The sequence below is a fragment of the Rhipicephalus sanguineus genome, chromosome 2 (genome assembly GCF_013339695.2).
Source record: "Rhipicephalus sanguineus isolate Rsan-2018 chromosome 2, BIME_Rsan_1.4, whole genome shotgun sequence".
NCBI lineage: Eukaryota > Metazoa > Arthropoda > Arachnida > Ixodida > Ixodidae > Rhipicephalus > Rhipicephalus sanguineus.
In genome coordinates this window covers 72,157,252-72,173,681 of record NC_051177.1, presented here as the reverse complement: position 1 = coordinate 72,173,681, position 16,430 = coordinate 72,157,252, and the positions used below count along the sequence as shown (strand labels likewise).

The following is a 16,430-nucleotide window of genomic DNA, read 5'->3' as shown; positions in this document are numbered from 1 at the left end:
GCGATCTTGTACGCGTTACAAAATAAACACGGAGGCGTGGCAGTACATCCAGCCGCACGTGACCACACGCGACCGCACGCGAATGGCCCATTTGAACCGCGACAGACGTCACGGCTCTGCATTGACCAATCGCGTGCGGTCACGTGCGGCTGGTTGTCATGCCACGCCTCCGTGTTTATTTTGTAACGCGTACAAGATCGCACCACAGATGTAGATGTATCGCGAACCAGAAAAGGTACTGCAGTAGATAACTAGTAACCGTACAAACTCCGCACAGTAGGTAAATGTAAATCGCTAAATAAGACGCATGGGCATATCGCTTCCGACGGGAGCGTCCCCTTTGTTTACAAGAATGAACTGCGTTAATAATATTATAGTTTTCTACTATGATTATTCTAGGATAATCTGTTAGTATGGTATAATGAGGGATGTCGCAAGCATGGAGCCTATGATGTGCTTGTGGCCCCTAAATTGTTTCGGGGTGTATGGTTAGCAAATGCTTGGCTTTCGAGATCTGGCTTTCAAAATCAAGAATCGTCGTAGTTGCTTTTACTTGAATACGACTTTATTTTTAAGTGCTGCATTTAAAGTTTCAGATCACTAAAAATGACATATTTTTGTAAAATTTGAGTGAAAAAAGAGAAGTGCTAATTTCGGTGTTGTTGCAGGCATTGCAGGCTAAAAACAAGCCAAGACGAGCGAAGCCAGCCGGCAGCCGCTTTATTGCTGCCGTAGTTGCCTTGGTCACGGCCGCTGACGGCCGTCTCCGACGGTGAACCGTGGTTTCCATTCATAGTTCATTCAAACCGATTTCCATAGCCTGAACACGTTCCTTCTCATCGCAGTGCCGCATCAGTCGCGCACGATGGCAAAGAGACAAGCTACCAAGGTGCGCTACGAATACATGACGGTGAACGGCGTTCCGACAAAAGTTGTACAAGTGGGAAAGACTGACCTTGGCCCCAGCTGCCAGGAGCCGCTTTTGATATTCATCCCAGGTTCGTAGCCACCGTAGTGGTTCGTTTCATCTTTATAAAATGTCCGCAATAGCGCGCATATTATGCTGCGAGACACTTCCCCGTTTCCTGCATTGTGTGCAGCTATCTTATGCATAATCTGCATGCTACTTCAAGTGACACTGAACCCCTTTGCCTCGGCTATCGGCAGTGGCGTGAGCTCTTACACAACGATTTGACAAGGAAGTTCGAGTTACTCCTCGAACACTGCTTTTAGTGTTCATTTAAGTACAATTAAAGTGTACGACATTTTCTTTTCGCCTTGAGATCATAATTTGTTGCATAATAATTGTATTATAGTGCCTTCAAAGCAATAGAAATATCGCTTAACTCTACTTTTTGCTTGAAAGGAAGAGAAACTAGACATACATTTTATGATTGTGCATTAGAGTATATATGCCTGACTTATTCAGAATCAGAAGCTATTTTTTATCATGGGTGTTTAAATATTAAATACTTCGAACAACAAAATGAACATTGCCCAGCACAATTCATATTCTCAAATAGCATGATCACTGTTCTATTCATGCAGTCCTTGGGTTTGCTGTCAAAAATGCACATGTTTTACTAACAATTTCTATATGCTTAATGTATTCACTGTACGTACATGATCAAGCATGATATGGAAGCACAAAGTGTGATAGCATTTCATCCCATCCATAGAGAACCAGACCACCAGACTTCTTCGGCTAAACACGATTACGAGCATTATAATGCTGTTCAGATACATTTGTCTGTTGGTATTGTTTGGCGCTATATGTAGATACAGCACCTGTGTTCTGGCACAATGTTTTATTACCATTTGAACTAGGTAAAAAGTGCTTGTATTTACAGTGTGCATTTCTTATTTGGCCACAAAAGTGCACATAGATAGCAATATCTCAACAAGACCACCTTTTGTCTAATAAATCATAATGCCTATCCCTCAAAAAGCTTAGCATTTGCAAACAAATCACTTATGTATTTTTAATGCTCCATATGCGATGTTAATAGTGCATGGTTATGCTTTATAGTGGCCAGTTTGAATTATTAATATGAAGACGTGAAAAATGTTTTTTATTAGTGGTGAGAAGTTCATATATTATTCGAAAATTATTTTTAAAATATCAATATTCGATTCTCTTCCGGCAGTGCTTAGTGCAGTCTTGAAGACTACTATTCGCATGGCCCTAGACTTTATCACGTTTGACCTGCTTGTTATGTGGGCTTTCCTGTGTGGCACGAATGTGGTTTCTGTTCGCAGGGAACCCAGGAATTATTGAATACTACGAAGACTTTCTCACTGAAATATATGACCATTTTGACGGCAGACTTCATGTTTGCGGACTTTCACACGCGGGGCACGACGATGTTGTCACCAAGCGCTCTGCACCTTCACCGAAAGGTAACTGACTGCCAGCACGGGAGCGTTTTGCATTGAAAACAGCAGCATTTTATAAAGAAAACAACAATGGTGGCAGTGGCAAAAATGTAACCAATAGGCATCGCTTCACAGCAATTCCTCTCGTATTCATTCCTTAGCCATTACGGTCAGTGCGGCCTCCCGTACTCTCCTGTTTCACCAAGTCTAGAGGAATTAGTCTGTGTTGTGCATTACATGGGTAATTCTGTGTGTCATGTGTAATGCATTACGTGACCTCCTAGACATTTAGTCTAATTTCAGTACAAAAGTAACCTATCCATGATTTACTTATGATGAATGCTGTTATCTTTCTGTATAGCTTCCCTTGTATCAACAATAACAATTTCCTTGGCTCCCGTTCACCTTTCTCTGCTAGTTTCCTTTGCTCAGATGCATGACTCGTTAGCGTGCGTATAATCACTGCATTCTTTTTGGGAGAATCTTTTAAGTGTGCTTACCCACCTTTGTTCTAGAGATCTTTTTCTCAGGGTCCAGGCCCGCACACTACAATCCTTTGCCTCGATTACCTTAATTCGCAAAATCAATCTTTTTCTTTTCCAGCTGAAAGTTGACTTAGGTAGTGTGAAATTGGATGTAGCAGCATGTCATGTTATGAGCTTCACCATGATTATTTTATTTAGCAATCGATCAAAACTGTTGCTACTGTTGGATCATGGTACACACCTAAAGCTGCATAAAAATAAAAAGTTTGTGGTAGGAATGTACCAGGCAGAAAGTCCTTTTTGCAGTTGTAAAAATTATCTACTGTGTTCTGTGTGTTGTCTGATTGTCATGGCCTCTGTTGTGCACTGTGTAGTGCAATCATAAATAATTTTACAACAGTGCGCTGTAGTTTTTATGTGGTGCAAACTATAACCAAGTGACAATGCTACTTTCTTATGAACACAACCATTTAAGTGTACCGGATAGCATATTTCAGGTGAGGGGAACTGAAAAGTCTGGAGCTATATTTAAAAGGCTTAGGTATAGTTACATAGTTACAGCTTTGATATATGGTGCAAGATATGAATCACTTCTGGATTAAACGAAACCTAGCGAAAATGGGTGAGTTGCAAGATCTGCAAAACAGCTTTCCTGCAATGCGAAAATTCGTGCACAGTGGTGGTGCGACCCGTCGACACTGGAATTGTTAGGTGCAGCATTTTGTGTCAGCTGACACGTACTTCTTTGACTTCTGAAGACACCTGCATAATTTGACTGGATCCTTTTTTGGCACCTCCATGTGCCTCATAATCATATCGTGCTTTTGTCCTGTAAAACCCCAGATATTATTATTTTGGCACCTCCATGGACTCTTTCGCACACTTTAGTAGGTTATAGTACTGCAAATTGGATGATGGCTGTTGCGAGCTGCTTCGAGAATTCAGCACGGGATTTGGCAGAACCTGGATAAGCCACCCTGGCCAAATATGTGAAAGACTACACTGCAAATGACAATATCAGTGACAACGGGCCACGCTACCATTGTACATAAATTTTTGCCATGTGGGAAAGCTGTCTTGTAGGTTTTACAACACTTCTATTAAGCGTGTATCTTCTACTTCACTCCTGTATTCACTGCTCTTTCTACAAGAGCCATAACTAGGGGGGCAGCTAAGGAATTCAATGCCCTCCAAAAGTACTGTAGCGCAATACGAGTCAGCTCAACTTGCATGTACAAACACACATACATCAGTAGTATATAATTTATGTAGTATATGTCAGTATATATACTGACAAGTTTATGCCATTCACTGTAGATGTTTACGCTGTTCAGTGTCATTGACATGCTTGCTTCACATGCTAATATCAGTGAGTGTAAGCATTTTATGATTGGTCGTTCAGAAACCTAGTCTAAAATAATTCTGAGGCAAGGGCTTGCTTTCTACTATATATTTGTTTAAAACTCAACAGCTGGTGTATCATAACTAAAGCCACTTTTGTGCTAGTAAACCTGGCTTGACTACCTACTATATCTTCTTTTGAAGTCACTGGCATTCTTTGTGGAGAGATTAGGCCAAAAATATATCGTGTTTGAAAAGTATGCATATAGGAAAGAAGCTTGCATTGTACTGCAGTGGCATGGGCGGAAAATGTGAACACATGGCATATACAAGCGTAGAGATGGGACACAGCAGTGATTGTCAGGAACCAGATACAATAAATGTGGTCTCATGTATATTGGTGACAGCTGAAATGATGGAGATTCCAGAAACGGGCTGGAATTCTAATTATGCTCACGTATTTGTCTGTCAAGAAATGAAAAAAGATGTTGCTGTGCCTGGATGTTGTCCTAAACTATGAATGCGCAATCTTGGTAATGCTTAGTGCCAAACTTGAGTTGTTTCTTCCTCTCTCTGTACTATGCAGAGCACTGGCGGCTGTATGGGCTGTACGGGCAAATCAGGCATAAAGTGGAATTTGTCAGGAGTCATGCGACAGGCAACCGTGCTGTATTCCTGGCTGGCCACTCAATCGGGGCCTACATGGTGCTTCAGGTGCTCGAGGAGCTCAAGGAACTCAACGTGAGTCGCGCAACTTCTATAGATGTGTGTCACCTAGAATATAAATGTGAAATTTCTCGCAATTTTTAATGGACTCAAACTTTTCTTTTTTGTAGAAGCACGGTTCAGTGTGCAATGCAAATAACAACCTCTATGATAACTGTCGACACATTTTATCCACTCGAATAAAGGTACAAGACTAAGCAGATATGGTCTTGTCAACAGACATTAATATGTAAACATTCACCCAGACTGCCGCCTGTTATCTGTTCCTTGCATCTGCTCAATAAAAAAAGAAGGAAAAAAACAAAACAAATGCGAATCACTCTGTCCGCATGATCTCAGTTTGATCTCTCGATCATTTTTCTGAACAAGCTTTTGTTAAATTTTGGTGCTATGTCTGGGGGCTGAAAATTGTGGCCGAATATCGAGGAGGTCGAGAAAAAAGAGCTACAAAAGACAGGCTTTTTTTCCTGCACTATATTATATAGTATATGTATCTCGAAAAAGGCTGGACTGGCCTTTTTTGAGATTGAAGTTTTCAAGTACATCTGCTCAGTTTATACATGTTCCCTCAGAGAGAGAGGGGTGGAAAGCATCTGCACGTATGCTTATTGTGAAACTGAAGAAAGAACGAACACAGCCTCACGTACACTGGCAGGCATTTGTGTGTACAACCAGAAAAAAAAAAAAGACAGAGAAGTATGATATATGCTTTCCCTGAAAAAGAAGATAGCACAACACACCAGCAATGTGCATACACCACCCCGAAGAAGTAACCGACAGTGTGACGAAGCAACAAATTACGGTGCTCCATGTGTTTCCATGTAGAGAAAGGCTCACTGAAAACAAGACATGGCTCACACATTGCACATGTGTGCCTGCGAGTGGCAACATATGTGTGCAATTACTGAATTCTAAACAACCTCAAAAACTCCATTAAGCATGGTTCAAACAATGCATTGTTCAAGCCATGCCTTGTGGGTAGGCTTGTGTGAATATTCGAGCACTTCGAATATTCGGACGAATATTACAGTATTCGAATTCGCTTCGAAACGAATTTAAATTCTAGGAAGTTTCGAAGTATTCGAAATGAACGAATAGACACATATAAACCGCATGTGACCCTCTGTAAAGGTGGTTTCACTGCAGTGGAGGTGTGCTATACCGTGTATACACTTTTCCAGGAGAAATCCGCACTGCCGCGAAGCCCCACTTTAAGGTTAAATGAACATACAGTAAGACCTCGTTAATTCAAAGTCACTGGGACTGTGAAAAATCTAATTAAGCGGGTTTTCGAATTAACCAAACATACAAAGAGCGAGATGCAAGGAACTTTGAATTACTGGAAGTAATCAGAGGTGGTCGTTTGCTGTGCCTGCTAGTTTGCGGCTACAAAGGTTATGTTTTCCAGCAATACCCGGTCCCAATTTTGCCGCTAATCCGGGGAAACGGCGGGCCTCGCTGCTGCCAGCGCAAGAAAAAAAAAGAGAAAAAAAAACGGTCTCGTGGTCAACTGAAATGCGCGCCTGCGGAAAAAATGACATGCTTCGCTGCAACACTGTGGTGACACGCGGGTAGCGTGTCACCTGCTCCTCGTAGCGTCAGCGCGTCATGATGCGACCATTCGCCCATTCTTTCTGTTAAATAAATAATTTAATAATGACCAGTGTGACGGAATTCGCGATGTGTTCTGGGTGGAAAAGATGATCATTGAAGTTTTCGAAGTAGGCGTTGCAGGCAAGTACTCCGCCAACAGTGCAAGTGCGCAAATTGCCGAAACAACCGCCAATTGGAGGTTCGCATACGTCGCGAATTCTGTCAGACCACCCTTTATTAATTTCTATATTTTCCCAGAAAGAATGGGTCAATCATGACGCGCTGACGTTGAGAGAAGCATGCGTCATGCTCCCCGCGTGTCACCGCTGTGTTGCAGTGAAGCACGTCTTTTTTTTCCGCAGGCGCACATTTCAGCTGACCACGAGACCGCCTTTTGTTTTGTTTTTTTCTTGCGCTGGCAGCAGCGAGGCTGGGGTGCTTCACTTGTCACCCATTAGTATCGCTACATTGCATTGCCTTGTGGCTCCTAAGGGCCACTGTTTCTGCGGATTTGCGGCTAAATCAGGATCGGGAATTGGCACATGGCACCCAAAGTTTTCGAATTGACCGGGCTGGTACTAACCTCCGCTTCGAATTATCCACTCAAATTTACATTGCAAAATACAGGGCCGCAGAAATCCTTCTAGTTATGCGGGATTTCGAAATAACCGAGTTCAAGTTAATGAGGTATTACTGTATTACCCTCACATCGATTCATCATTTTTTTAAGCTTGTTATACCGGCTTATATGCTATACGTATAGTAAATTTTAAAACGTAACATATTTTACAGGTTATCACTTGCATTCTACCGAAAGTCAAATCCTGCTACTACTCAAAGTTGCTTCCACTTCCCTTTGAACCAAAAAGAATGACATGTGCATATGCCTTGTTTCAACTTTAAAAATATTTCGCTGGTTAGTTGGGTCATGACAGATATGCTCATTTTTCTTTATAATATGTGATATAAACTATTCGAATTCGCTTCGACCAAATCACTATTTACTTCGGACCTAAAATTTACTATTCGCACAAGCCTACTTGTGGGGTTTCCAAGTTTGTTTAAAGTTGTACTCTCGGTAGGTTTACAATAGTTTAATGTTTAGAGTGTGAGTTACCTACAGCATTGCAAAACAGTTGATAGCACTGTCAGTAATGAAAAACTGAAGTAATTCTATCATTAGTACTATGAATGCTATCAATCGTATTGCATTACTACTGTACACCCGTTATTATCGGCGAATTGGTCTTACCTTCATTGTCTTCTCTTGCGCCCAGGTGAAGCGGTCATTCCTCCTCTTCCCGGTGATCGAGCGGCTCTCTGAGACGCCCAATGCCTGTTCGCTATTGTGGGACGCTCGGCTGCTGAGGCTCCTGAGCTGGCTTGTCGTGTTGCTCCTCATGGTGCTTCCAGAGGCGGTCAAATCACTTCTGGTCTCTTGGTACTGCCTGAGTTTGCCGCCGGCCATACGCCAACGTTCGGCCAAAGCCACGTTGGTGCTCTTTGAGCCAACAGTTTTTCGACTGGTGATGGACATGGCTCACGAAGAAATGCAAACGGTGAGCCTGCTTGTCCAGTGAATGCTATGAACTGTTTCGGGATGGCTTGTAGGGCTTTGTCTTAAAGGGGCCACTAAAGAGGCAAAGGCTGGTTTCACTGGTATTGGCAATTTACAATTCTTCAATACCAAAAGCACTAGTCTTGCCATGATAAGAAGGCTGGGTAGGCTAGAAAACACACAAAAAGCAAATACAGGTGCCGACTTGACGTTCCCGCACTAACTCGCCGTGACTTCATAGATTTAGATAGCACCCGCCAGGGCCTATGTAATTCTTTATCAGCACTAGTGAATTACAGTGTGCTCTAAGTAAGCTGGAGGCCATACATGGAAGTTTGAGGAAATTTTATTGAGCCAATGCGGCACAAAAGAACTTTGAAATCTGTGATGTCATGCTGACATTCACATGCTAGGGGTGCAAAATGAAATCTTTCTTTCATCATCTGACAATGAACCTATGATCAGAAAGTCAACAACAATACAGTTCTTAGAGCAACTTATCAATCACTCGAGTGTCCCTGTGAGTGGCCATCTTAAAATGTTGTTTTTATATAATATAACTTTGTATAAGAAATTGGGTGCACTGCTGTGACACAGGAAACATAAACGTGACACTCTTTTAGATTAAGATGCTTTGATAACCTTACTCATATAGGCGACAGCAGCGAGTGCATGGTGCATCAACCTAACAGTAATGTAAAACATATTTGATGTAGTACTTCTTTCAGTCACAATTTTCTGGCTTTTAAAGTTCTGAAGCATTGGTCCTGTTTAGTTCCGTAGTGTTGCATATATATTAGGTTTACTATTTGTTTCTTTTTTCTCACCGAATGTGATGTTTCAAAAGTGCAACAGCACACAGCTGACACGGCAACATCCGCACGTAATGCCTGTGCGGGACAGTGCCATATGTTGCGGCTGAATTTGCATAGCTTGCCACGTGGTGGCTATGAATCAAAATTGTCGCGTTCAGATTGCTGGTCACTGATCTCAATACAGCTGTCATGAACTAGAAGTGAACGCAAAGTTGGCATGGAGAATCGACAAAGAGGGTTGCCGTCTGCTATCAGCTGTAGAAAGTAGATCAAATAAATCAGAGTGACATGAACACAAAGAATTTGATTTTATTGGTCAGTAAAGGTTGTCCTTACAATTAAGCATGTCTTATAGACACAGATACATGACAACATAAAGTTGCTACCATAGGCTGAAACATTCACTCATGAGTCAACTCACTCACACTTAGATTGAGCCTTGAATCTGAGTCTGAGTGAGTCAGGCTGAGTAATATTTTCGTGAGTCTTAGTCCGAGTGAGTCCGGTTGAGAAACATTTTAGTGAGTTTGAGTCCAAGTGAGTCCGGATAAGGAAAATTTTGGTGAGTCTGAGTCCGAGTGAGCCCTGAGGGCAAAATATATTTCATGAGTGAGTCTGAGTGATCTCAACATTCTTTTTTGCCGACCAATGGTCCTATCTACGCAATGCTATCAGCCTTATGACGACTCACGTTTACACTTGTCTACTCACACATACTTCAAAGTAGTAGCGTTCATGCGCCATCTCAATATTTATTCATCAGATGCATGAGTTACGGAGGGAGGCACGGTGAGGGGGTTTGACCTCCCTCCGGCAAAATCTTTCACGGGAAGTTCTTGATAAAAATATCTCGTGTGAGTCACCTCTTTCAATAAAAATGTACTTACTGGATTGTAACCACCAATAACTCATAATTGAAGGTACGAGATCAAAACGCACCAAGTAGAGCACCAATTAATATGAGATATTGATGTTAAAGAGCTTTGACACTATGGTCAATAAGAGAGAGAGAGAGAGATACGAAGAGGAAAGGCAGGGAGGTTAACCAAGCTTTGGCTCGGTTGGCTACCCTGCACTTGGGGTGGGGGAAGGGGAAATAATAGAAAAGAAAGGGTAAAGAAGAAGGAAGAAGAGCAAGAAAGGGATGGATGAACTACACAACACGAACTCGCGCTGTTAGTTCACAGGCGCTCGTGCAGTCCGGTGGTCCTCAAGAAGCACAAGAGGGCTTTCGTGGCCTTGCGCGTATGCGAGACCGTAGGCCAAGGTCCCAAGATCTTCTTTTCTGTCAGCGGTCTTGAGTCCAGGTGACGGAGCTTGACTTCCATACTACGTCGTTGAGATTGGTATGATGGGCAGTGGCATAGAATGTGTTCAAGCGTCTCCTCGCAGGCGCAAATGTTGCATGCCGCACTGCTGGCCATTCCAATGAGACACGAATACGCATTCGTAAATGCCACGCCCAACCACATGCGGCACAGTAAAGTTGCATCGCGTCTTGAGAGCCCTGGTGGCAAACGAAGTTGCAAATTTGGGTCAATCGAATACAGGCGCGCGTTGGAGAAACCCGGCGTATTCCATTGCAGAAGAGTGATACGGCGTGCAAGTGCTCGTAGTCGCCACGCGGCGTCTGTTCTCAAGAGTGGTATGGGTGTCCGCAGATCTTGGTCATGAGCCGATCGTGCAGCTTCATCCGCACGATCATTGCCGACAATTCCGCAATGACTCGGCAACCATTGAAATATAATATCATGTTCTTCCTCGAGTGCTTGGTGGTAATCGCGCCTTATCTCGTACACGGATTGTTCGTGTAATCCGTGCCGTAAAGCAAACCGTAGTGTTTGTAATGCTGACCTGGAGTCGCAAAAGATGGCCCATCGATTAGGTGGCTGCTGCAGGATGTACTTGACCGCACCTTGAAGCACTGCGAGCTCTGCGGCTGTAAGTTAATTATACGCTAATGGGCTCATGAGTCGAATCACTCAAACTCAGATTGAGCTGTGAGTCTGAGTCTGAGTGAGTCTGAGTGAGCAATATTTTGGTGAGTTTTAGTCCTAGTGAGTCCGGATTCTGAGTGAGCCCTAAAGGCAAAATATATTTCACGAGTGAGTCTGAGTGAGCTCCACACTTTTTGCCAACCTATGGTTGCTACGCATATTAATCCATTCGTACAACTGGACAGACCCACATTAGAGGTTATTTTCATATATACAAGGCTGTGCAGAAACCAATAAAGGGCTGTGAGTACTCGAAAAGAGGCTGTTATCAATTCAACTGCCTTTAGTGCAATTCATTGCTGCAACTCCTCCAAAAACGTAGTTAACGTTCAAGTGTAACTGGCCAAGCAACAATAAAAAGCATAATTGTGTGCTACCTTTTCTAAATCTTATGTTATTGTTTTATTGGTCACCTAGGGAATATATCAAAGAGACTGTGCTGTAGTTCACAGCGCCAAAAGTTATGCATACTTGTACAGCTTATAGCATTGACACAGTCTGCCGTCTTAATATGTGGACTGTTTTCTATGCCCTTTGCACTGCTTACGGTGCATGCTTGAAGCGGCGTAACAGTGATCCAGGGAGAGAAAACACATGTTCACACAGCACTGTTATAATTGTGGAATCACTGCGGGGCACAAGGAAGAGAAGTGGCATGGTGCTTGGAAGTAAAACAGTGTACTACTTACAAAGCTACAAGCCAGACTCTCACTTAGCTGTATGTTTGTTGAGCCCAAGTTTTGCTAACACAGTTTTGTCATTAAAGGGGTCACGAAGCAACCCTCAGGCTTCATGAAAAAATGCATCCTGCGCATAGCAGATGCTGCTATCTCAGCCAAAGCCTACAGAAGCGTGCAGCAAGGAGAGTTTAGAAGCGGAGCACGGCGTTGCCATTTTCTCAGGTGCCCTCTTTTCATACAGAGGCCAGCGGTCACCCTCTTCAGAGCTGCCGGCGCCTGCCGTTTGACATAGAACAGCAGATAGCATGCTGTTGGCCAATAGCCGACATAAATCAAGAGCGGCGCTTGGATTCTTGCCAAGGGGGGAACCGCGACGTGCCGGCACTGCGCTCCATAGTCTGCCAAAATAACACAGTGAGCCATACTCGCACTCAGGAATCGCAACGGGAGAGAGCGATCGTGTTTCATCACCCACGCTCAAGGTCACGAAGATTGTTGTGAACAAGGCTCCCATTCTGGGTGCCGAAACGTCGATGCACTTTTATTCTCTTGTGGTTGGCGTCCTCGTCTTTTTTATTCAATCAAGGTCATGAAGCCTGCTGACGCAACTTCTATCCCCCGTGCCATCCCTCCCTGTGTAGCCTTTAGCGCGCTCTTCATGACAACGGAAGAGAGAAAGGGCTTAAAGCATGCGACAATATTCCCATACCTCTGCTTGTTCTTGAAGGATTCGAGAAATAAATTCCGATAGCATGGTCATTCAATGATTACTTGGAAAAGTGGTTCATGACCCCTTTAAAGGTATGTTCTCTGACCTGTGTTTCATGATGTGCATTGAAGTACTAGTACAATGCCTTTTAAAGGCTGTTTCATGTGAAAATGGATCTGGAGCCACTACAGCTCCAAAATCGGGTTGCTATGCTGTACCATATCTTGTACGCAGCTGGTAGAGAGGGACGATGAGTTCATCGGAGCGCACATGGAGCGGCTGACTTTCTACTACGGCTGCAGTGATGGCTGGTGCCCCGTGCGCTTCTATCGGGACATGAAGGAGACCTTCCCGAACGGTGACATCACTCTCTGTAGCCTCAACATAAAGCATGCGTTCGTGCTGGACCGTACAGCCGAGATCGCTGCCTTCATCTCGAACAGGATAAAGAACAGCTTGTGATGCCGCTTCCGAAAAGCCCACCCTTGCGATCATGCCTCTGCGGTGACATTTTATTCTTGCCATAATAATTATACGACGTGGTTTTCTGAAGGCCTGTCATTGTTATCATGCCCTTTTTGCGGCGTTTTGTTTTTGTGTCATTAAAAAGGCAAAATGCTCAACGGCATTATAAACTATAGATTTATTTGTGCTGTTGCAATAATTTTTTTTCTTCTTGAAGTCAAGTACAAATTTCCTGCTTCTTGCCATGTTTACGCTTGTTTCTCCATGTTTCTCCGGACCAAACATTTCATCACTGCTTTGCGTTATGCTCAGTCCATACGTCTTCAAATTAATGTGGTGCTTGCATAAGCAGTGTGACCATTTTTAGAAACTAACAAATGTTATAGGTAGATGAAAGATTTTGTGTACGTGTAATTTTAATAACTCTGAGAGTGAAAAAAGGTAATCATCTTACGACAGTGTACTATTGCCATATTCTAACAAATGTACGACTTGACCATCGGACCAGGGCCGACTTTCTGGGGTTTTAAGGTATTGACGTCGAGATGAAATGCGCAGTTTGATCTGTATGTTGTGTGCAAGAACTACAGCTAAAGGCAACAAGTATGCAAGTGACACATTGTGGTATGCGTGAAAAGCTGTAAAATGTATGAAACAGCTTATAGGTACCTCTAAAACAGTTGCTGTAAGTTGACTTATTCACGACACTATCATTGCGTGGACCTTGACTCATTAAATCACGTCTCTGACTTATATGCAAGCCTGGTGTGTAAAAAGTCCATTTGCGGGATATTAGTTGAAGTCTGTACATAGTTGGCTTTTCTCCATAACTTGGATGCATGGTGATGATTATACTGGTTCATTCTTTTTATTTTTTGTATATAAAAGCTTGAAATGCACTCATAGTGTTGTTCACAACTTAACGTAGGCCATCCTTCTAAGTATTCAATAAGAGAAAAAGCAATTATGTGATACTTGTGAAAAATATGGTGTTGCTCAAATACCTGTTTTGTTTGTGTGGTTGTTTGTGGCCCGTGAACTGCTGTTACAAAATTTATCGTGTGCAACAAGAAGTTTTGTTCGCTTGTGTACTTGTGTATAAGCATTTTCATTCTCTAGGCTCACAAAAACAGGCGTACTACATTTGTTTCTGCGCAGACTTTTAGCATTACTGGCCAGAACTATCATTGGCACATGCTAGAATTATGCATGTTTACATGGTGCCAGAGGCGTGCGCAGGGTTCCCCTTTAGGGGGGGGGCAAAGGTTCATCGCAGCGCCCCCCCCCACCCTACTAAGTCAATGTATGGGGCAGATTTTGCGCCCCCCCCCCAACTTAGGTGACTGCAAGGGTCAATGTACAGGGCAGATTTTGCGCCCCCCTTCTTAGGTGATTAGGGGGGGCGGCCGCCCCCCCTGCCCCCCTGTGCGCACGCCTATGCATGGTGCTATGTGCCAGTAAGTTTTCACCACAGTGTGATGGAAGTAGTCATGCCTGGACTCTTATGAGACAAATGGTAAATTTGGTGTTTTATTTGTAACGACTTGCTGGATACCTGTTGCCATTGACCCTTAAGTACAGCACACTGTACCTTTCTTCTACCTGCAATCCATGTAGCAATGTTATTGATTCACTGTGATATCAACATCTATTGTTTATGCATTGTCTAGTCTGCCAGAAATAGTATTACCATTAGCCAGTCTTATACCTTTTTCTGTTTGCTGTAATGCTGAGAATATACCAGTATTTTAATGCTTGAGTTCTGTGTGGTACTCTAAGTTTTGTTTTTGTTGTCTAAAAATTGTAGAAGTTGTGTGCTGTTGCGTGCCTAGTCTCCGTGTTTACTATGTTTCAATTGTTGACAATACACTGTTTTTAAAACTTAGCTCCTGTGTGGTGTGTTGCTCATTCTTTTTTTTTTTTTGGTGGGGCATGCAAATTGATGGTTGCTAGCATTTGTCTGCATTTATTATTCAGCTAGATTTACATGCAGTCTTGTGACTTAAGACTGTCAAGCATGCTTCTTACATCATGTAGTTACGTGTTTAGCATGGAGAAAGACCAATTCTGCAACTTAGTGCCAGCAGACATGCATAACAACTTTGCTGATAAATGTGGGACAACGGTGCGTTCCTTTTGTTGACTTTCTGTTGTGCAAAGGCAGGTGCATCTTGGACCTCACTGACAAATTATGCCTATGACCTGATGGAATGTAGCAAGGAGCATATTACAAGCAGATTTACCCACTCCACCAAAGCGCTATATAATCTTGCAGGTGATGCAGTTGGCTTTGGAGGACGTTATTTATGTTGTTACCATTTCATGGCTGAGAAGAGAGTGCTCCAATCTATGTGACTGTCTACAATAGTAGTATTTCATTTGTCTCATACCCAGGTATGTCCCTTCTTGATTTCTTTGTGTGGGTATTTATCTGGGTGGGTATCTGGGCATTGAGAGAAGGCATGCTAATCTCAACCTTGCAACTCACACCAGTAGGATCATTTCAGCTAACTGCTTCCCGTCTTCCTCTGGGAAAATTTTCGTATGCAACCTGTGAGATACTGATTAGTCTGATATGAGTTTATATCAATCTAGCACACTCTTTATTAGCTTCCTGTCACACGTATAGGAATTTGGACTAGATATATGCTACATTCATCAACAGACAATTTCCATTGGCGCCTCTGATGATGGATGCTGACAGCCTAATAGATATTTATCTATCAGACTGTCAGCATCCACATACCATATATATATTATACTGACATTCAGCTAGGGTTGTTACAGATGAAGCTTTACCTATATTGTAGTAGCAAACCGAGTTCATGCATGTTCATGTTGGAATGCCAGTTGATTTTGATGAGACTCAATAAGCCGGTCGGTTCTGAAATGTTCCTTCAAAGTCAAAGTAGTTCATGATATGGACAGTAGCTCATAGACTTTAAGTTACCTTGATTGACATTTATTCAAAAGTAAAAACAGGTTTGCCAAATGGATTTGGAGGCATCATAGTGTAGGGGCAGCTGCCTCGATACCAAGAAAGAGTGAGGCGAGGGTAACTAGCTTTCTGAGAAGCAGGAAGAATTGCCCCATAAACTGCTAAAGGAATGCAGGTCCATCGATGAGTACTCAACTCTTCAGAGAACGAATGAAAGAAGCAACAGAAGATCGCTATAGAATCATTAAAGTCAATAGCCATTGCATGTGTGTGTATGAGCATAACATTCATGAATTCTGTCTCAAATATTTGTAGGGCCACCCTAAAAAATCCCAATGTTTCATTTGACTGGCTCTTGTTCATCAGTAACCGAAAAGACTATTAGCTCTCTCATAGCTTATTAGGCTGATAGGTAATGAGTTGTCATATATATATATATATATATATATATATATATATATATATATATATATATATATATATATATATATATATATATATATATATATATATATATATATACCGAATTCTTTCAACGTCATTCACGCTGGACCCGACGTATTATATGCAAGGAAGGGGCGACGAAACTTTCTTGAAAGCAGATTTACTTAACGTTTTCAGCTGGTGGACCAGCCTTCATCAGACTCTGACGAAGAGAACAAATGAACTGTGTGTGTATGTATATATACACACGCACACACACGCACACACACACACACACACACACACACACACACACACACACAC

At 42.6% G+C, this 16,430-nt stretch overlaps 1 protein-coding gene across 2 annotated transcripts; it reads left to right on the top strand.

Annotated features, from left to right (window-relative positions):
- The first annotated feature begins 738 nt into the window (after nucleotides 1-738).
- LOC119383167 (lipid droplet-associated hydrolase) lies at nucleotides 739-14,630 on the top strand. Of its 2 annotated transcripts, XM_037651190.2 has the most exons (5): nucleotides 740-998; nucleotides 2,260-2,400; nucleotides 4,789-4,943; nucleotides 7,799-8,080; nucleotides 12,515-14,630. In XM_037651190.2, the coding sequence occupies exons 1-5, from the start codon at nucleotides 866-868 to the stop codon at nucleotides 12,740-12,742; spliced, it is 939 nt and encodes a 312-aa protein (XP_037507118.1). In that variant the 5' UTR covers nucleotides 740-865; the 3' UTR covers nucleotides 12,743-14,630. The 2 variants fall into 2 exon arrangements, with proteins under 2 accessions (XP_037507119.1, XP_037507118.1); XM_037651191.2 differs by lacking the exon at nucleotides 2,260-2,400 and having other exon boundaries at nucleotides 739-998.
- The last annotated feature ends 1,800 nt before the right edge of the window (nucleotides 14,631-16,430 follow it).